The sequence below is a fragment of the Rattus rattus genome, chromosome 15 (assembly GCF_011064425.1).
Source record: "Rattus rattus isolate New Zealand chromosome 15, Rrattus_CSIRO_v1, whole genome shotgun sequence".
In the NCBI taxonomy this organism is placed as follows: Eukaryota; Metazoa; Chordata; class Mammalia; order Rodentia; family Muridae; genus Rattus; species Rattus rattus.
Genome location: NC_046168.1, coordinates 70634743 through 70657200, shown reverse-complemented (window position 1 = coordinate 70657200; position 22458 = coordinate 70634743). Strand labels below are relative to the sequence as shown.

General features: G+C 49.1%; 1 protein-coding gene across 1 annotated transcript in view; it reads right to left on the bottom strand.

Annotated features, from left to right (window-relative positions):
• Window positions 1-6423: 6423 nt before the first annotated feature.
• Ppargc1b (PPARG coactivator 1 beta) overlaps window positions 6424-22458 on the bottom strand; it is a 103666-nt gene continuing 87631 nt past the window's right edge. The window contains exons 4-12 of the mRNA XM_032886226.1: window positions 21177-21293; window positions 19387-20482; window positions 18599-18635; window positions 17981-18042; window positions 16193-16994; window positions 13179-13254; window positions 11055-11176; window positions 9294-9448; window positions 6424-8461 (exon numbers count right to left, since the gene is read on the bottom strand). Coding sequence (XP_032742117.1) covers window positions 8361-8461; window positions 9294-9448; window positions 11055-11176; window positions 13179-13254; window positions 16193-16994; window positions 17981-18042; window positions 18599-18635; window positions 19387-20482; window positions 21177-21293 — 2568 coding nt within the window. The 3' untranslated portion in view covers window positions 6424-8360. The remainder of the gene's footprint in view (window positions 8462-9293; window positions 9449-11054; window positions 11177-13178; window positions 13255-16192; window positions 16995-17980; window positions 18043-18598; window positions 18636-19386; window positions 20483-21176; window positions 21294-22458) is intronic.

Here is a 22458-nt window from a genome sequence, read left to right as displayed (position 1 = left end):
TCCTTTGCCAGTGACTTCCTGCAAAGACAGGGTCAGTTGCCTCATACTCTTTTATCTGCCCCCCCCACCGCCCCACCCCAGGGGTGGTACATAACACCTGCCCGTCTTCCATAAATGACTGTCTCTGAAACATGTCTTCCTCCCAGACTGGGGGTTGGTTCTGCAGACATTTATATTAAAGCAGTTGCCTCAAGGAGAGGGAAGTGCATAGTTTCCCTCCAACTGTGGACCACAAGTCTATCCTAATGCCCCCTTTTAAATAAAGCAGGAAACTGAATACCAGAGGAGGAGGTTGGGCCAGGTTACAGACCAGTTCCTTGGCCTTCTTCCAGAAGATGTCCAAGATCAGAGAATACTGTGTGTTGTGCTTACATCCTGTGACTTCCACTGCAGTGCTGGCTGTGCCTCTGAAGCACATGCCCTGACCTTCTGTTCAGGTTTGGTTACAGCAGGCAGGATGTGCCTAGACCCCAGGCTTTTCATCCTGAGCTGTGTCTTCTGCTCTACTGCAAGTGACACTAAGGACACTCTTTTTCCAAGCAAAGACATGTCCCTAAGCATGGTTAAGTGACAAGGAGAAGAGGAGATATGACTGCACTGAAGAGAAGCTGTCCTGGAGCACACAGGGTCAGCTCTGCTGGATTTTCATCACCGTGTTTGATGAGGTTGAGAGAGAAGCTGGTTGGGGTCCATTGTGGTTGTGTGTGACAATACTTCTAGTCACAAAGCTGAGGCAGGAGGCTTGTAAGTTGAGGCCAATTTGAGCTACACAGTGAGTTCTGAACTGGACTGGGCAATTTAGTGGGGCTTGGTCTCAAGATGAAATTAAAAAGGTGCAGTGGTCCTAACTCCGTGGTACTACCTTGTTGCAAGACCTTGGGTTCAATTCCCAGTACTGGACAAATAAAAACCAAACAAAAACCCAAACCATACATTGGCCAAGACTTTTTCCGAAGCAAGACCAGATCTGGACTCCCTCATTTAGGGAATAGAGTTCCCCCATCCCCACAACCCCCCCTCCACTGCACACCCCCTCCCCCCCCGTCCCCATCCCCACACCTCTCACCCCTCACCCCCACCATACACAAAATGAATTCACAGGACCAATAAAGAAAGACACCTCTGGGCGGGGCTGTGGGTGGCATTTTTTAATTTCCATAGTGTATTTGTTCGGTTTATTTATAAGCAGATCACTTCACTATTTACAGTACATGAGCATAGGGATTCTACAGTTTCTTGTGATGTAAACAATAGCTCTCCAGGGGGAGCTGAGAAAAGAAGCCAGTTCTGAAGTTATTTACAGACGTTAAAATAGAACTTTATACTCACAGAATAATAATACATAGAGCGATTTGGTTAAATTATCTACGAAACTATAGAATCTGACAATGTACAAATACAGGAAAACAGTTTCTCATTTAGAAGGTAAGACGGATAAATCACGCCGGAAATAAAATAGGGACAATGACAACCACGATAATCGAGAGCAAAGAAGTCTTCTTCCTCGCCTCTCACGGATACAGTATTTATATAAATAAGGACACGACCCAACGAAATGGAAAAAAAATATATAAAAATCTTCTACCAATTAAAAAAAATAGCAAAACTAAAAACTCGATTTTTTCAATCATTAGCAGTGTCCTTTAAAAAATTAAAATTTAGCTTCTATTATAAATAATAAAGCAGATGTGTCCCTCTGTATAGGTGAAATTCTTGCACCTTTCTCAAGAAATGCATCAATGTAACACACACACACACACACACACACACACACACACACGCATGCACACACACACAAATACAGCCTTACATTCACGCACCCCAGGCTACGGTTACCTTGTTGAGCTCTGTAATACATAATGCCCCCTACAGTAGTACCCTGGGTATGACCAAACCTCTCAAGTTTAGCCATTCCCTGGTTTGACCCTGTCGTAGAGCCAGGGGACACCCTGGCTCCCTATTGCTCAAAATTCTCTAGGCTGCACGGTCACACTAAGAGAAAAGGGTTTTGAGTCCAAGATTTGGAACTGTTGGAAGGGAGCACAGAAACCACCTTTCCCAGTTGATTAAGGCTAGCTACGACAGCATCTCTTGAAACCTAGGGGTTGGGGAGCTGGGTAGTCTTGGTTTCAACCTCAGCAACTGCTTCTAACAAGAGCACATGCTTTAGGCCAGTGCTTAAAGGACACAGGAGACAAGGAGGCAGATGTGACCTTCTGGAGTCACTTGCACGGAGTTGGACTTCCAGGTGGTCATCTTTCCCCAGCAACCACCTGGAGCCGCACCCGTGCCCCATTGCCCTGTCTCATGTACTCCTCAGACCACGCTCCCTTGAGACTCCCAACCTGTTTCAGTTGGAATCAGAACACCCCTTCAGAAACCAAGGTGGGAATAGTTTATGACTTCTTATTCCTAACACAAAAATATTTGACAAGATTCGAAAATACAAAAAACAAAGAAATTAAAAAACGAACAAACAAACAAACCTGTTTGGCTATTCGTGGACCACATCAAAGGTCATGGCCAGGGCCCCTTTTCCCCCCAATCCTCATACATATCTTCTTCACCTGTCCCAAAGGTACCATGTGGGCCACCTAGCAGAGGTTCACTTAACAAGGTTGGCAGCTGGGCTGCCAGTATTGCAGTTACAGCAAACCCCTCCGGACACGGGGTGTGGGTTAACCCCATCCCTGCTTCCACAGGATAACTAGTGCGTTTCCTGGACTGCATAAGCATCTAGGCAGTTGATGGTTTTCTGAGTTGGTACTGAACACTGACTTTTGTGTTGTTGTATCTCACTGCCAAGTTCATGGTGGCTGGTATGGTGACTGACCAAAGGAACTTATGTTTGCCTTCTGTCTTAGTGTCTGGTGGACACCAGTCTTTGGCCACTAGGTTGGCGACCACACATTGATAAGGCAAAGTGCTGACCAAGACCCTCTACAAGGACACTACCCAAGGCCAGCAAAGGGAGAAAGGAGACTGTTAAGGCTTCCTTGGAGAATCCTTTGATGAAATAAAAATATGGCACGGAGGGGTTGTAGCCACATGAATACCTTTCGGAGGAGCTGCTGTAGAGACGGACCACCTAGAAACCATATGCTGCCAACCCCTCGATTTGGGCATATGGATTCCACACTCCTTCCAATAGTCAAGGCATTCTGATAAAATGGCTTTGTGAAAATCTGTCTCCCCAAATCCCAAAGGCTTGGTCACTGCTGCTATACCATTAAAAGATTTAAAAAACAAAAAACAAAACAAGACAAACAAACAAACAAACAAAAAACCAAAAGCTGCCCTAAACATATGCAGTGTGATCCATGCCTCCTGCTGTCCCATGTGTCTTATCATCATTCGAGAGCAATGTGTAAAAACTGTCTAAGTTGAGCTATTTGGGGAAAACAAGTGTATTGCTAGTATTATCCGCAAGCAAGCAGGAGATGGCTAAGTGGTCACAACATTCAGATTAGAAGCTGTTCGGTGGGGATGATGACAAGGCTAACTGGAGATTAGAGGTTGTCAACGAGGCAATGAGGGTTGATTCTTTACCATCCCACGAGAAACTATGGCTTGGATCTATCCTGGGGAGCCAGCCTCTTCATAGAAGGCACCTCAGCCAGGACTATGTGGATCTCATCCTATTGGAGGTTGGTGACCTTGAAGAGAGTGCCCTTCCCCCATACAGACACCCCGATCTGACCAGAGAGTAAGTAAAACTCAAGGCTCCCCTAGCTCCGTTATCACTGGACAGCCTCGTTTGCTCAAGGAACAGGGGCCTAAGGTTACACAGTAAATAACAAATGTAAAGGGAAGATTGCTCCTCAAAGCACTGCAACTGGCTAGGCCACTCTTCAGTTTTTATAAAAGTGGGTACCAGGATATAAACCCATGATTCTGTTTCTTGAGCTTCTAGTAAAGAAGCCAGCCTCCTGACGCTCTGGAGGCTCTCTTATGGCTACTACCTTGAAAGACGCCTCTTCTCTGTCACACTACCTCTCTTCCTTATCAACCCAGCCTTCAGGACAGCATCTCACACAGATAAAGGATACTCAGATTTACCAGAGGAGAGTGTGGGGCAAGGTTGAAGTGTCAGATTTCTCAAAGTGCTTTCGTCACTAGTGCAAAGTATCTATCTAACTGCTTCCCGGGTGTTCCGGGGTGGGACACCCTGCCCACAGTCCCATCTGTTCTAGGCCAAGGCCATCTCTGTGCATGGAAGTTTCTCTCCCAAGCTCTCCCTGCCCTTACCCTGTATCCCCAGACGCTCCAAACAGCTCCGGAGCGCATCTGTGTACAAAACCCTCAGGGAATTGGAGGGCAGTGTCAACATATTGCACATTAGGAGTAGCTAGTTTCCTTCTACCCCGGTGAGAAGGGTGAAGGGATCCCTTTTCTTTGGCTAATGACACCAACAGGTTCACTCTATTTAGTATCACACACCCAGTCCCTTTCCAGTGACACACGTGACACAGGGATATGGCTTTCTCAAACTGATCACATCCGCTGAAGGTCAAACATTAAGACTAATACTTTTGACCTCAGTGAATCGCATCAACTCACCCTCCAAGGGTGACTCCGACTCACGGAGAGCTGTGCTGCTTTTGCGGCAGCAGGGTCAGCTGAAAGGTGAACTGGACTCGAGGGCTGGGACGGACGCTGGAGAGAACTGGCTATGCTAAAAGAACGGCCTCCCTGCACTTTCTGTCCATTCACCTCCCATACAGCGGCCATGGCACATCTTCCCCTAAATGCTGACCTGCAAGGCTTGAGGTCCCAAAGGACATCTTACTGTATGCCTTCCCATCTTAGGACTTGAGGACTAAGTCTTTGTGGCTGACTCAAAGCAGTCTTCCCACCCCTGGAGCCTTGCTGTTCACCAGAGTCTTAAAAAAAAAAAAAAAAAAAATCAACAGAGAAACACAGGCATAGGATGGGTACTTTCCGACTCAAAACATGTTTCTAACTGGGGCCACAATAGATGTTGGGGGATGGGGAGTAGGGACCTCGGCTGTACTCCATCCACTCATTTATCTATTTGATGCATTTTCCTTCAGTAACAGAGTCCCCTGAGAGAGAGGGGGTTCTCTGACTCAGTCTCATAGTGACTGAGGAAGGAAGGAGATGGAAGAATTCCACTTAGTGGTTGGATCGGAGGACGTTTCTAGAAAACACCAGCACAGCACAGAGATGACACGGGGGAGCCTGCCCTCCTCGGGCAGCTGTCACCAGTCTATAGGAAACTGAAGGGCAAGCACAGGTAAACATCATTGAGACACATTAGAACAGCTACAAAGAGATGGTTGCCGATGGCAGCTGCTCCCTCTGGGTTACTCCTTGATGTGGTGGGAGAGACCAGACAAATTCCTAGGCTTGGAGGGGCCTGACAGTCTCCTTGGTAAATTATATGCAGCACCGAATGGATCTTCCAGAGAGAGAGAGAGAGAGGTCATCTGCAGAGCTGGTAGTCCATTTTTATGAGAGGGTAAGTGGGGAATACTAGAAACCCTTGGTGGGCATCAGCTCCCACCAGTGAGCTCTGATACATTAGGCCCCAGGGCCAGGCTCGGGGCTCCGCTCTGCCCAAGAACAACATCTAAGTGACTTTGAGTGCCAGAGAGTGAACTGACTGGTCAGCTCCAGTTAACCCTGGCTAGGGAGAGAAAGACTTAGTGTTTATTAAGAATTTGTTCTTTTACTCCAGAAACCGTCATCTGGTTCAGCGTAACTACGGAAGCAAATGGTAAGAGCTCATGGTTCTCTGGGCAACATCTATACTCCGAGGCCCAGGAATAAGAGACTCACTAAAACCACAAAAGAAGTTCTTGGTGGGGTCAGAATTTAAATGGCTCTCTAGATTAAATCTAGTCCCTTTCCCTTTGGATGATTTCGGTGAATGTTGACTTTCCCCTGCGATTAGAGTCCTGGTTTTGGTGGGTACAACTGAAGGACTCTAATTCTATTCCACTCCATACCCATCTTCCATGTGCCTACCATATACTAGGCAATGAATAACTATAAAGGAATTCAGAATGATCGGGTCTGTGCTGTGGAAAGTCCCTTTTCGGGTCTATCCTTAGAAGCCACACTTCCGGTTATATCCTGGTATGCTAGTCTGTCCCTTCCTTTGTACACTAGTTTGTTTTGCAATAGTTTTGGAAATCCTCTACAAGTAATGGCTCCAGTGGCATTTATTTTCCTACGGATCAGGTTATGACAGGGATGGCCAGCATACAAACCGGCCAGCATATGGCTCTATAATGATAGTCTTCCAAAGATTAGAATAGGAGGTCAAATAAATTAAACACCGGCCAATTAGTAATGCCTGCCTAGAGCACTGTGTCGAGTATTCTAATAGCATGACCAGGCTCCAAAAAATAGTGTTATGATTAATTAATTATGTTTGCACTGCCCAAGGATGCGGGAGGAGGCATGACTGTGACTATATACTGCCTGAGCAGCTAAGACTTCTGCTGTCTAATTTCCTCCTAAGTTCGTTTCACAGAAAGGGAACCTGGGGTTTAGGGAGGTCAACAGACTTGATACACAGATACTCTGTTTCCCGATTTCTGCTGAAGCCAACCTCCTTATCTATGGGTGAAGATTTTTCCCAACACCAAGCACAAGATCATGGCTCATTTTCTCTACTGAGGTATTTGATAATCTTAAAAAAAAAAAAATTAACCACCAATTCTCAAAGGAACAAGCCCGGCATTAGCAGCTGATTAATTTAGCTTGGGTAGTCTAATGAGTCATTTACTTTCAAACTTCCTTATTTGGCAGAACATTGGGCAGGGGGAGGAGGGGAAAAAAAGAAAGAAAATATCACAAGACCAAGGAGGAACTGATCTATATGAAGCATTAGAATTGATACTCTCTCTAGCTGGTTCTCCCTCACGAAGGGCCCCTGGGAACCCAGAGACCGTCACACTGGATATGGCTTTGACAGTAGTCAAGGATGGGTCAAAGAGGAGCTCACTGTGATGCTCCTTGGGAGTGCCTCATCCACCCCTACCCTGTACAACCCCTCACTCTGCACTATAGCTTTACAGAGGAGGGGCAGGCAGGGATACCAGTAGGATATAGGTTGGGCTGCCAGTTGCCCTCCCTGCCCCAAAAGACCACTCCTAGGTGAAGTCTGTGCACCACTTGCAGGTGTCTCAGAGCCTTGAGGGGGTACCTGCAGGCAGGGTAAGTCACAGGACACTGAGGATCGAAGCTCAGGGACACCTGAGTCTGTGTTGAAGCTTGAATTTGCCTTAATGCTGGTGAGTCAACCGGCAGCCCAATTCTCAAATGAGCTATTAGGTTTCTAGCCTATTGCTCGATTTAGCTAATTCCGCTCCTCCAGCCTCTGACTTTTACGTCTTTATGCTAACTACTGCAGCAGGCTGGGGCCAGGAGTCAGGAGGCTTGGTGTGGATGACTGCTCTGCCTGCTCCCTGGCCACGGGATCTTGGGCATTTCATCTCCTGCGGCATTACACTCTTTCCCTGTAGAGTGGGTCTAACACAGCTTACTCTGCATTCCTTACAGGCACTCAAGGCTCTGAGCACTAGCGACAGGCACCCTCCACGTGTGGGTCAGACAGGGGAAAGGGATTCTCATTACAACTTGAGTGGAACTCACTCAAAATAAAAGACACCAGGGCTTGGTAGAAGATACCTGGACACCTCTCTCTTCTTCATACCGGTGACTGCAAGCCCCTCTTTCCTGGGGACCTAGTGGCCACCTAGCCCCTCTAGGACTACATGGCCAGGGGAGCAGCAGTGCAGCTCAGTAGCGAACACCTCGTGACAGTGCATAGTTAAACAATCAAGGAAGCAATACGATAATCCCAGGCACAGTTGATCTGAGCCATAAATACATTTTTTTTTAAGGATATACTTTTTTTTCTTCAATTAAAAATGAGTTTCTAATCCTGATTCTATTCACAAGTAACAATTTCATCATCACACACTACAGACAGAAGATGTTATGTGAACACAGCTCAAGTCTACAGAAGGAAGTCAGTCGGGTGGGAGGGGCAGAGGGTGACTGACAGCACTTGGAGGTGCACCCAGGATGATCCGCTGGAAGCGAGGACGACGCTAACGTGGCAGTGGAACATCGACAGCATGGAAACTCACGGACGGAAGCAGCTTTGTTCAATGTAAACATTGATTTGTTTGTTTTTTTTTTTTTAAAGGAAACGACAGCAGATTCAAGTCTCTCTCTCCTGTGTGTTCTCTCACGCTCGCTCGATCGCTCGCTCGCTCATTGGCTCGCTCTCCTCCTCATATACTCATTTCTTTGAAAACGTAAACATATTGGAAGGGCCTTGTCTGAGGTATTGAGGTATTCCTCGAAGGTTAAGGCTGATATTAATGCAGGCTCTGCTGGGCCTCTTTCAGTAAGCTGTCAAAATCCATGGCTTCATACTTGCTCTTCCCAGACGAGGGAAGGGACTCTTCAGACGTGGGATCTGTGGGCCAGTGAGAGGTGAGGTAGTGAGAAACTCAGTCCAAACCAGCAAATTTACCACTGAGGGTGGGACTCAAGGAACTGGGATGGCCAGGGTGTCACAGTGCAGGAGTGAGCACCAATGGCCATTCTGCTGAGACAATTTCTTCCGTGTTGGCAAGACCTCATGGCTTCCATGTTCCTGTTGTAGAGCGATGGGTCCCTGAACAGAACACCCTACAACTCCTTTCCAGACAATCCTGGAGATGTATTTTCCAACCCCCCGCCACATCCCCCGCACCCCACCAACTGGTAACACACTACTCTGATACTAGTCAGCCACAGAAGAAAATGCTAACGAATCTATCTCATACAGATGGGGAAACTAAGTTTCACGATGAACTCCAAAGGCTACCATGGGCTCTCCTCTACAAGTCATCTGTCTCTATGTCATGTTTGTCTTCCACTAAGCTGTACACAAATGGCATGGGCACCATGTCTGTCCGTGCTGCCCTCTACTAAGGGCAAAGCCACTGCCTGTCAAAGGTCATCAGGGAGTGCATGTCAAGTGGCAGGTCAGCCAGGGTGCTGCTGGGTAACTGAGAGCACAGACTATACCTTCCTATGAGAACAGGAAGGTGGCTGTGTGGTTAGAGCTACTCACAGGACTCATAGGCACCATAGAAGAAAAAGCAAGATGTCAGCCCCAGAAAAAGCAGCTGTGAATAACAATGGGGAGGCTCTTGACTTGGGGCCATGTTCAAAGGGGCCTTCAGTCCACGTGGCATTAAAGGAAGTCACCGTCCCCCATACTACGGGACTTGTTACAATACAGTTAGACTCTGCTCTCTTACCATAGTCGGTGTATCTGGGCCAGTGGAAGTGCCGGAGCCCTCCATAGCTCAGGTGGAAGGAGGGCTCATTGCGTTTTCTCAGGGTGGCGCCGTTCCTCACGGACAGGGCGGCATGCTCCGAACACCGGAAGGTAATAAAACCGTGCTTCTGGCCTCTGGAGGGAGAGGATAAGGGAGGATGTTCTAGGCCAGTCTAGTGGATGTTAGAAGAGTACACATCATAGGATAAAGAACAGGAAACCACGTCACGTGCCCACTTCTCTTCAGTGAGGGATAATGAGATTTGATTGGCCAGCCTCTGTACTGTGAAGACAGCAGGGGCAGCTGAACTCCTGGATGTTTAGACAGTTGCTGGGCACCATGCTTTGCTTCACATTCGGATGAGCCTGGGAGGGGGTGTTGTCATCTCTACCTTGCCTGGGGGGTGGGGGGAATAAGCTCTGTGGAGTTCCAGGCTCTACCCAGTGGCATGGGGCACAGCAGGGACTGACAAGACCCCTGATGGTGAAGCTAAATGCTCCTGACACTCCCCTCTCTTCCTTATCACTTCCCTGGTTCTGCTATGCCTCCTCTCCATCTATCTCACTCTGCCATTCTCGGGACCAGCGGTTCTTAACCCTTCCAGTGCTGCGACCCTTTAATACGGTTCCTCATGTTGTGGTGACCCCTGACCATAAAACTATTTTTTGTTGCTACTTTATAACTGTAAGTTTGCTTCTGCTGTGAATCATGATTAAATATCTAATATGAAGGATATCTGATATGTGACAGGTCAGTCAACACCAAGGGGTAGCAACCCACAGGTTGAGAACTACTGCTTTAGGCTCTTCAAAGACAGCTTCGGCCTCCACTTCCTTGACTGCCAACTTGCTCTCCATTTTTAACTGTATGACACCTGCTAGTCTACCCGCCTGCAGCATCCCCTTTCTACCTCTGCAGAGAGCATCAAGTCACGTGACAGTACCTCCCTGGACATGGTGATATATATGTTTAAGGATGAACCTACCAACCAAAGCTAAACCCTAGAGGTCTATCCCAGATCTCTGCTGGAACTGTGAGCTCGAATTCTGCTTCCCAGGAAACTCTGAGCTGTTAATCGGTAAGCTTAAAGCTCTGAGGCAACCGAGAAGCAAATCTGTTAGGGAAGGACTCAAGGCAAGGGAGACCTCCAGCCAGCTCTGCTCTGTTAGTTCAGTTCTACCAATGAGCAAACAATCCGAGGACACAAAACTCTCTGTGGCGTCTATATTGAATGTTCATAGGCAAATCGTTTTTGATGGTTTGTTTGTTTGAAGATTTCCTTACAGATTAAAAACTGGCTCCCCTAGGTGCATGATGACAAGACCGGAAGACTTAGAAGATTGCAGGCCCAGGATGCACTGCAGAGGAAGGGAGGTCTGTGGATAACACGGAGGCCTCCACAGTGAGTCTCAAAACAAGCACATCTTCAAGCATTCAAAGGCCTGGCCTGCAGGGTTGTTTGAACAAAAGCTTTGAAGCCTACCTAGGCTTCAGCTTTTCCCTGTTAAGTTGTCTAAGGTCTCCCAGAATGAGACGAATAAAAATGGATGGGTTTTTAAAGTATCAAGTATTTAGATGACAGAAAACACTGACACTGTGGGCGCTGGGTCACCTGGCAGCAGGGTGTGGTGCTGTCACCAGTTTTACAAATCACCAGGGTTCTTCTGCCTGTGTCCCTCCCAGCCCCTGGCTCCCTCCCACCTCCCCCTCCCCCATTTGTACTGGCTGGCCCTGGCTCACCTCTTACTTCTCCTCAGCACCTGGCACTCGACTATCTCACCAAACACCTCGAAGCGCTTCTTTAGTTCCCGAGAGCTCATGTCACCGGAGAGATTTCGAATGTATACCACACGACCTTCACCCTGCTCATGAAAGGGGACAGAGAGGGACCCCGTTATTACTCTCATGGAGTCTCTGTCTAGGCCTGGCTGAGCAGCAACACTGCTAGAGTCAGAGAGAGGACTGTGACAATCACTATACCAAAGGACCCCTCCTTGTTGGAACAGGGACCAAGCAGCCTACTGAACTGTACTGAAGCAGCCCGGAGGAGAAGCTCATGTGTGGAGGGACTGAGCAGAGACTAGGCAGAGAAGAGCTATACTATCAGATAGCTACATGTTCTACTCAGCACTGTTTGAGCCTACAAGCTGCTAAGGATAAAACTGGGGACCGGGTGGTCTGTAGGGGTCAGAGTTCACCAGGAGGAAAGATAATGAAACGGGTATTAGGGTCACAGGAACTAGCATTTTATCTGAGTTTACCGAGGAAAGTCGGATAAAGCCATGGCACAGACACCGTGCCCCACAGGTCACCCTTAGGAGAGTTTGACTCTGAGTTAGATGCTAGTGGGCATGCAGACCAGACAGGGAGAGAAAACAACCAGGGAGGCCAGGCTGCAACCTCCTGCCTCTGTTTTGAGGTTCGCGATTTGACGTGTCTGTTGCCTGGAAACCTGTGAGACAGTGTGTGGCCCAGATAGGCTGTCTCTAAGCACAGGCACAGCCAGCCACTTTCCACATAGCCAATCCACTAACCACAAATGGCAGGAAAGAAAGCCCAGAGCCAGGCTCCATAACAGGACCCCTCAAAGTCAGAGAGTCTGCTTTGGCATGCTGGGGTCTTTCCAGATCCACAGACAAAGCCCTTCCTCTCTGACTCCTGATAATTCCCTGAATTTGTCCCATCCCCTACCCAAGCTCTTGGAGCCTAGATACTTTTGGTTGCTCCTTTATTCCTAACCTCCTTATGGTACCTCTCATAAGTCACCTATCCCCAGTGGTCCAAATTCTAGTCAGGACTCTGTCAATCTCAAGTTTATTATCAACTCTTAATCCCATCAATTTTCCTTTGTTCATGAGTCTGCTGTCTTTCTTTCCTTTCTGTCTCAGCCACAGGAATAGGGACTTAATTTGTCTTTATACTGCTGTCACCTGAAGCCTAGGATTATGACAGATTTGTCAAACCACCTAACCCAAGAAGACTGTGTTCACCTGTGTTTGGTTTTGTTTGAGATAGGGTCTCACTATGTAGCCTTGGCTTTGCCTGGAACCCACAATGTAGACCAGGCTGGCTTTGAACTGACAGAAATCCACCTGCCTCTGCCTCTCTAGTCCTGGGATTAAAGGTATGTGTCACCATGCCTGGCTTTTCCTGTAGTTTTAAGTTGTACAAGGCTGTGCACTCTGAAGTTTGTGTGCCCCACCCACCCACCTCCCAAAGCATAGCAACCAGTGAGGCTGTTTGTCCTTTTGTGTGTCTGTTATACCTCCCCTTCCTTCTTTATAGGACTATGACATAACTAGTTGGCCCATGAACACCGAAGGCTCCCAGGGCACCTTTGTGGGCAACCTTAGGGTTTAACGGTTTTGTGGGCAACCTCAGGGTTTAATGGCAGGCTCTGGGAGGACCCTCAAGTTGGGTGGAGAGGATAGAACAGGTTTGTTGAGGGACCCCTTATGAAGGAGGGTCTAAATCTCCTGTGTACAGACAAATAAACTGAGACTTGGGAAAGATAGGCTGTTGACCAAGATCATATAGGAGACCATGTGAACTGACTAGCCAAGCCTGTCTCTGCCCAAGTCCCATCGTCTTCTGTCTTGATTCTTTCAGGGTCCCTGACACTGAGACCTAAGAGGCTACCTACTGCAGACCACGGCCAGTCAAATGCTGGGCTTCCCGTGGTGCTACCTTTAATGGCTTTTGGTTACTTATGTAACTGTGAAAGAAGATATATGAGTGCCCTCTTCATGCAGCCTCTGACTCATTAGTCCCCAGGCACGGGGTGGATGCTGGTGGCTTAGCATTTCCCAATGTTCCTGGCTTGCCCCCATTTTTTTCTAGGTCCAGGGACCCCAGATCACTTACGATGGCCTTTTCCCGCCGCTTCTTGGCATGCCGGGCGCTTGGGGTTCCATCTGAACAGGGACCTCTGCTCTCAAGTCTGTCAGTGAACAAGCAAGGCACAGTGCTCAATCTCACTCTTGCAGAAACCCAGCCCTGACTACGTGGGATCCAACACCGGTCTGGGGTCCTCTGCTGGCTCCCAGGCTGAGGTCCCTGGGAAGCACCTCGTATTAATTCTTGTCCTGGCCTTCCGGGCCTCACCCTTCTCCACCATGATGGGTAGAAAGCCCTTCCGATTCTTTGTATTATTGATTAGATTAAAAAAAAAATCCAGGAGGTTTTATATATTCCCGTTTTCCAAAAGAAAGTCTGAAGCTTGGGTTCCAGTTAAGACTTCACCAAAACTTGAAATGGGAAAATGTTGTGGTGAAAAAGAAAATGGCGGAACCGTTCCCAGGCATACCCGCTCTTGCTAGTTCTGGCTCCGGCAGGTCATTGGAATTAGCACTAATTTATCTCAGTGGCTCCACGCTGGCCCCTGAGTCCTCTCTGACCCAGGCGGACTGCAGGGCCATTCCAGTGTGGCGGCCTGCCAAGCCGCCCTGCCCTCACTCACAGCTGTCTTGGCAGGTCACTGTCACACCAGTTTCTTACACAGACCATCTATCTTGCGGCTCTCTTACTGTGGACTCAATTAAGTCGCCTCATGAAAGAACCCACCACACAATAACTTCTGATCCAATTGATAAGATAAATTTGCCCATCTCGACAGCACAAAATCCTATACACACCCATCCCTTAAGACTAGTCATAACAACCTGTGTTAATGCACAGAGAAGAATTTTAACATCTGCCGCCATGTTCTCCCAGCTCCTTCCTCCTTACGCCAGCCCTTCTCTCCTGGAACCAGGTCTACTCTAAAACCATGTTCATACTCCAGCTTGGAACAGCCACATCTGTTATAAAATTCATCATCTACTCTTGTCCTCAAGGGGTTGCAGCCCTACCCCAGGGCCCAGCCTACCATATATGAGTCTTTTTAAAAATATGGCTTAGAAGAATATGGATGCTTGAGCTCCACAGACTGAACTTAAACCCCTGTTTCTTCCACCTCCACCTCTGGTTTACAGAGCGAGTTCCAGGACAGTCAGGGCTACACAGAGAAACCCTGTCTTGAAAATAATAATAAAAGAAGAAAAAAAAAAAAAAAAGGAAACACGTATCCTCCAACTGCAACTGTGAAGCCCCAGCACCATAACAGAAGGCGATGTGACTCGTGACTTGCTAACTTTCACGTGCTGTTATTCAGTCAAGAGTTATCATTCACTGGGACTAGAGTTGGCAGGCCTTCCCTTCCAGATTGCTGAGACAGGAATCCTTGGAACTGGTTTGGCATTGTTCAGCAGGTCTCAGTGCATTGTCTGCTGATGGCCAACAGGAAGAAAGTAGGTCTAGAGAAGGCTGAAGGGTGGTTTTCCAGGCTTGTCAGACACACAGCTCTGTGAGCAGTTGAGCAGGGACTGTCATAACCAAGTCACTCTGTCCAAGGAACAGAAATGGCCAGGCCTACACTGGGCCTACATTTGAGAGGAGAAAATAGGGACTCTATAGTCTCAGGGAAGATCCGGTATCAATTTTCAGAGCCCTGGAATACAGACCCCCTTCAAATACAGCCCATGGGAGCTAGATAGGAAAAGAAGTGCCCAGAAACTCTAGTGCTGGCAGTGAGGAATGGGCTCAACACTGGGGAAACTTCAATGGCATTAAGATGTCTTAGTGGCAAACTCCTGGGAAATTATAAAAGGACCGGCGAGCAAGCCTGGAGAGCTCTGCGAGACAGCTGAGCTGATGGTCTGTCAGTGAAACCTCAGGAAAAGTCATTTGTAGTAACAGGTAACTTGCACATTGGTTTGTGGGGCATTCACGAACCCCCTAAAATGTCTGTGTATGTGTCATCTGAGGAGCAGAGGGGCCTCTGCTTTCTTGGTGGGGGTGGTCCTTGAACAGCTAGTAGAGCTGTGTACATATAAGGCTGAATTTGTCTAAGAAAAGGTATCTCTAAGACCCCAATTCTGATCTCAGAACGCTTTGAGAACTTGTCAGAAATGCAAATGATCCAAGCCCACGGGCTCCAAAGCTCAGCTTATCCCTGACCCCCACCAGCTTCACAAGATGCCCGGATACCTCCATGGCTCTGCTCAAGGCTAAAGAGTCCCATCTAGTGGCCACTCAGGTAACCTCAAGCTCAGAGCTGAAACTTTCACCCACCCATCTCTTGGGAATCTTTCTAGAGTTTCTCCAGGACAAAGCTGGTCCTGTTACCTGCTGTGATGAGAAGGCAGAAGCTGCTTTCCCCCAAATCTACCTCCAGGCTCCTACCTTGAATTCCTGCCCTGTCTTCCCTCAGGGATAGAGTATGACCTGAGAGTTGTAAGATGAAATGACCCCTTTCCTCTGCACGCTGCCTTTTGTCATGGTATTTTATCGCAGCAATAGAAACCCCTTTCCAGGTCCAGTGCTCAAAGATGGGATGCTCAGACTAGATCATGGCGCACTGTGTCCGCACTGGGCTCTTACAGGGTCTGTTCATCATAGCAGCAAATGATGCAGGACCAAGCTCAGGAGTAAAGCTCATTGGGGCTTTCAATCAGGGTGTTTTCCAGAACATAGATTAAAACCACACCGCTGACCTTTCTTTTACGCATTAACATCATGTTGTTTTTCGACTACGTGGGTCTGCCTGTTTGCACGAAAATCTATCCATTGACAAACACAAAGCAGAAAACAAGGGTCAAGCTCACTAGGCTATCAGATGTCAGGGGGCCAGAATGTGGAGTTTCTTTTTAACAGTCCCTGATGGGCTTCGCTTGCTTCGGGTAGCCCGACTCTTGGAGAGTCCATCTCATGCCTTCTGACCAAGGCTGGGACCGCAGGCAGAGAGGCAACCCAAGTCTCAAAGCAAGTTCCTAGGGCTCCTCCCCTCTGGTACCTAATGGGTGCTCAGATATCCCCCTCCCCGGGGCCACCAAGAGTACCTGAAGTTCTTCCGGGTAGCTGGTGACCAGGAGCTACAGGATGAGGAGCCAGAACTGGAGCGGCTGCGGGAACACAGCTGCCGACTGGCCTTACTGGGTGGGCTCTGGTAGGGGCAGTGGTCGGAGCAGGGAGGGCTGACCCCTGAGTCCTCTCCTTCATCGTCCTCTTCCCCTCCCTCCTCTTCCTCCTCCTCTAGCAGGAAGCTGCTCTCGCCACTGCTGCTGCTGCTGTCCTCAAACACAGTGTCATACTCCGGGCTTTTACACGAAGCCAAGTCTTCCTCCTCCAGAGCGGTTTCCAGCAGCCCAAAGTGCTTTGTGAGGCTGGCACGGATCTCATGGTCTCTTAGCTGCATGCTGTCCTTGGGGGTGGGGTCACAGTTCTGGTCTGCCTCCCTCCTAGGGGTCTTTGTTTCCACTGGCAGGGTGGCACCCTGGTGGGCCAAGTCTTCAAGGTGGACCTCGATTGGCTCCCAGGACCGCAGCACCTTCCTCTGCAGGGCAGCCTCTGGCCTGATCACCTGGCAGTAGTCATGGTCTCCAAAGGAGCAGGAGAAGGGACGCTTCTGGCCAGCCTGTGAGACTGGCTGGGTTGTGGCATGTTGCAGATGAGACAGGAGCTCACTTCGCTCCGGGTGCCTCTTGGGCAGCTTGTGGGAAGCCCCTGGGGTGGCTGTGAGCTGAAGAGTCTCAGGGGAAGGGAGGCTGGGAGCTGTGTCTTGGCCTGGGCTGTGCTTGGTGTCCTGCTTGAAGGGGTCCTCCTCCATGGGCTTATATGGAGGTGTGGTGGGTGGAGTGAGTCCTACCCAGGCAAGAGAAAAACACAGGTGAGGGAAAGGCAGGTCTTCTTGGAGGACATTAAGAGCTCTGTTTGCAAGGACACAGAAGTGGCTGCATGCTACAACATTCCTATCGGTGGATGGCAGGCATCACTAACACGACTGCCTAAGCCTTTATGTAGCCCAGGGATCCTCCTGTTCTTAGGAGCTGGCATGAGATGACAGACAATGGGCATCCCTTTGGGACTTGGTAATGGCAGCTAATGTGTCCAGGTCACAGATATCTGTTCCTACTCTATTGACAATCATTTAAAGAGCCCTACCGCAGGGGTATCACTGAACAGAGGAGGCGGTGCCATTGGTAAAACCAACCATTCAGTGTCTCTGATGCTACTCGATCTGCCTTTGTCTTCTGGTTTTCCCAGCACATCACAGGAACTTGCTAAAAATACCCCTTCCTTTCTCTCCATGCCTTCCAAAGCCTACAGGATGTGTGCCAGGCACCTCTATGCTTTGGTCCTTAGGGGACCTTTCTCCCTACTTTTCTCTTTTAGCAGAACCAGCAGACCAGAAGCTCAGATATACCCCATTCTTTTGTATCTTTACTCCTAACAATTCTTCAACTAAGCACACCCATCTTCTTTGTCTTCCCAATGCCTGTTGGTCCTTCAATTCCTCAACACCCCCCTGTCCTGGGCACTCCACCGTTTAACCAGGCCACACTGACCTCTTGCCTTAATGAACAGAAATGAGTACATGGTTAAACCATTCTCCTGAAGGCTTAGCCTCACCAGACTGTGGTCTCCTCCAGAGCTGTGTCTTTGTTTTCTGACCTCAGAACCCCCTCAGCTGCTGATACCAGCAGGTAAAGGGCTAGCCCCAGGCCTTGACCCTTCTCCCAGCATGCTCCCTGTGCATCTCAATGCTAGAGTAGTTCATGAGGCAATGGTCAGTTCATAAGGAGATGCACTCCCGCCCAGGCAGCCCACCAGTTGAACCCCTAGCTCACCTGCTGTGCCACAAAGCTCCACTGTCAAGGACTCCTCAAAGCTCTTCTTGCCAAGAGGGTCACTGGTAGAGGCAGGGAAGAAAGAAAGGGAGGAGGTTGGTCAGTAGGAGGCTTCCACAGGTCTACACTTTTGAGGGTAGCAAAAAGTACTATGATAGATCCTGGGTCTGCCATGGAAAGGGGCCTAGAGAGAAGTACTGAAGGGCCCCATCCTGACTGTTATAGGAACTCAAGTTGCAGTTTTTGGAAGGTACAGACAGTTTGACATAGAGTCCTTGCTTTATAGATGGAGCAACTGAGGCCTAGAGAGGGGAGGAACTTGCTCTTAGTCCCACAGCATCACAGCCTCCAGCCCCACCCCAAAGAACACTCTTTAGAGTCCTGGAGATGCCAGCTTACAAAATGGCTCAACTCTCCATCCTTCTCCTCAGCTCACGGAGACTCCCTTTGAAAACTCAATTCCTATGACAGGAGTCTAGATCCCGAGGGCTCAAGGTGACACTAAAGGCAGGTCCTATGGATGGGGCCAGGCTCAGGGACAGATAACCTCCCACCCAAATGCACAAATCTAAGACAAAAGCTCATGGAATAATAGACCGACAATTTCTAAAAGTCTACCTTTGTGACAAGGCCAGCATGAGGCACCTGGGGGAGTCTGAAAAGACAAAAAAGAAAATAAGATTCCCCATACACACCATCATAAACACTCTCCCCTCCGGGAAGCCCTCACATTTCCGGGGGCACCAAGGACAAATGCCCTTCAAGGTGACATATGGCCTTGGTCATCTAAGGGATGGATCGGGCGCAGTTCAAATATGCCTTGCATTGCCGGGTCTCAGCCAGTAGATCTCCTTACTTTGCAGAAATAGCAGATGGGCAAGGCAACCCCTGCTGGCCAAACAGTACAGCGCAGTAGCCATGAATTCTGACGCCAAGGCTCTAAGCCCAAGCTGTGATTCTAGATGGTTCCGGTGACAGGTCCTTCACTAAAAAGCTCGGAGCCTCGGGCCTCAGTCTCTGTCGGTTATTTTATTTGAAACAGGTCTGCATATGTAGCCCAGGTTGCCTTCAAATCCTATCCTCCTGTCTCTGCCTCCTAAGTACTGCTAATCACCGTGCCTAGCTTTATTTATTTATATTTTTGTCCTGCCCCTTTCCCTTATCCAAGCATGGATAAGGCCTCCTGTTCTTTGTTCGTTAGGCAGTGCTTTGGTATACACGATAAGAATCTTGAAGATGACCATGTGTTTACCTGAAGGTCTGCCAAATGGCCCATTGTACAGAAAGGGCAGTGGACAACCAGATCCAACCTCATTCAACACCCAAGACTGAGTGCTAGAGGAAGTGCCCAGATCCCAGTGGGGTTGCTATACCCACCCCACCCTCTCTGGTAGACCACAGACTACCTCTGGAAGGGGGCCTCGGGCAGCTTGGATCTTCATCTGTGTCCCCACACCCACTCTCACAGGGGCTTTCCAGAGTGGGGATCTGGGATCCCAGGGGGAGCTGCTGGCCTTGACTACTGTCTGTGAGGCCGCCCAGCTCTTCCTCCAGGTTGTGGGTCTCTGTAGCCAGGCACATCGAGGGCAGAGCACCTAGGGGCTCATCAGTGAATGTCAGCCAAGGGCCCAGCTCTGGATTCAGTCTCCTGGAGCGCCGCACAGGGCACACAGAGCTGTCCATCTTCCTCCCTAGTTTGGTCCATGGCAGGCCACGACCTGGTCTCTTCCTGCCCCACTCCTCTTCCTCATCCTCTTTTTCTTCTTCCTCTTCTTCTTCCTCTTCCTCCTCCTCATCTTCCTCCCGCTTTTGCCTTGCAGGCTTGTTGACATCCCGTTTCACCTCTAACCTCAGAGGACGGAGGCTGGGTCTAGGTCCAGTGCTCTTGGGGGAAGCAGTGATTCTCACCTCTTCTGCCATGGCAGAGTGGGCAGGGGAGGCCTGACTGTCTTTGGGGGGCCTGGTTCTGGACTGGGGTGTGAGAGAAGCATAGACAGGTATGGCCAGGCGGTAGGGCTTGCTAACATCACAGAGGATATCTTGGGCCAGAAGTTCCCTTAGGATGGAGAACTCAGTCCAGAAGGCTTTGGGGGTTTGCCGGGATCGAGGTGGGACCTTCCTCAAGGGGCTGCTGCAGGACTGGGGGATTGGCTCTGGGGCCCTTTGGGGCAGCTTCCTCTGAGGCAGGCAGTAGGTATGCATGTAGCGAATGAGCTGTACCATGGCCCTCACGTCCTCCTGGGGAACCTGGGCACTGTTGGGGTTGGCCGTGTCCTGTCCTAGTGAGTCTTGGGGAGACGCTGGAGCTGGCCAGGGGCTTGGGCAATCCTCTCCCACCTCCTCATCCTCTTTGGAGAGGAGCTGAGGACTTGGGTGGGGAGGCGGGGAACAAGCTTTCCCTCTGGGGCAGGGCAGCACTGAAGTGAGGTGCTTATGCAGTTCTGTACAAGGCCGGCTCTGAGACCGCAGCATGGGGTTCTTCTTGTCCTGGGTGCCATCCACCTGGAGAAGAAAGTATGCCAGAGTGAGCAGGGAGGGGTACAATACTTCTCCCTCTGCCTGCTCTGGTAGCCAGAAGATCCAGCATCTTTCTCTAGGATTGTGGGAATGACCTGTTCCTCCACTTCATCCCTAGACCCCAGCAGGACTGGCACCTAGCAAACTGAGTTGGTGAGAAAGGATGAGTTAGCCAGACTTCTACAGGGCTCCCAGCCTTAGAACCACTGTAGACCCTTCTACATATCGACCAAAGCTTTCTCTGACCCACCAAAAAATAGGGCCAGAACAGGTAGGGGTTCACCTTTTGTGTGCAAGGTTTTAAAGTGGCCAGAGGTTCCTCAGAAATCCTGAAACTCTAGTATGATCTAGACTGTGACCTCCATAGCCAGATGTTCCCATCTGTTCCCCATTAGATCATGAGCCCCAAAGGAGGCCACACCTTCCTGTCTCTGCTCTAATATGAGTTGAGATCTGTGTTAATATCTCACAGCTCAAAACACTCGAGTGTGGGAAAGTACAGAGCTCTTTTTTTAGAGTCTCAAATTATGCTGGTTTCAAGGAGCAGTGCCTAGGATTCTGTCTCAGCCAGTGCTGTGAAGACACAGAGAAAGACTGATATAGACCGAATCTGCCACTCTTAGCCACAGCTGACAGCCACCTCGGGGCCCAGGTCACTTCTGGGCATATGTGGAAATACCTTGACACAAGGCCGCTGACTTCTGGAACTGAGGCTGGTCTGGGACCAGGTGGCCCCGTCCTTCAGAGCATCAGAACTTGCTGTTGGGGAAGATGTGGCCAGGAGGAGCTTCTGCAGCTGGGAAGAGGCAGAGGGGAAAAGACTAGGGCCAGGCACACTCAGAGACACAGGGTACATCCAACCTCACTCAACACACAAGACTGAGTGCTTGAAGGATGTGCCCAGATCCCAGTGGGGTTGCTATACCCACCCCACCCTCTCTGGTGGACCACAGACTTCTGAAAGTACTTCTGATCTATGCTGCAAAAATGGCCAAGACGCAAACCTGACCACGAAATAAAGGAAAGGTCAACTTGAAGATGGGAGAGAGCCCTGGCTGGTACTTCAGATTTAGAAAAGAAGATGCTATAGGAAAGACAGGTATGGAAGGCATTCAGTTCCTGCTGAAGTCAGAGAACTGAGGAAGATGTAGCCATTGTCCTGGGTCACAGTAGAGCATCACACACAATGGGATTGAATGACAATTTAGGATGTTGACCAAGCCCTGGTCAGAAAACAGATTGCTGTCTGACAAACACCCAGATACCTCATTGTTAGCAAAGTCAGTGACCCAAGGGAAGTGACTCTGGGTGATGCCTGCTCAGTCTATTGTTAGAACAGAGTCAGTCAACTCCGCATGCCTGAAATAGACATATGTGTAAAATACATGGGTATACTGATATGATGCCCTATAAGGGATCCAGTTGACTTTCCCTTTGCCCATGACATTCAAGAATGCATTTCTTTGCGTACATAGCACTGTCGGTGAAATTCTAAAAGGTAGACAATTAAAAGCAAGTCTCCTAGCCAGGCTGTGGTGGTATGTGCCTTTAATTCCAGCGCTCAAGAGGCAAAGGCAGGTGAGTCTCTGTGAGTTCAAGGCCAGCCTGGTCTGCAGAGCAGGACAGCCAGAGCTATGACACTGAGAAACCCTGTCTAGAAAAAAACCAAAACCAAAACCAAACCAAACAAACAAACAAAAAAAGTCTCCTTCCTTCTCAAGGTCCTTTCTCCTTCCCAGATGCAACTGCCATTATTTTCTTGTGAGCCTTCACGAGGTAGGCTTTAATCATAAGAATCTATAACCGACAAGAATATCTCCAAGGTGCATTCTACCTCCAGCCCACTCGGCTCTTTGCATACAAGTAAAAGAATGCTAACCTTTACTTTGTCTTTTCTTCAACTATTTGGGGTGAGGGAGTTTGGGGGGGGGGTTGGATCACATGTAGCCCAGGCTATCCCT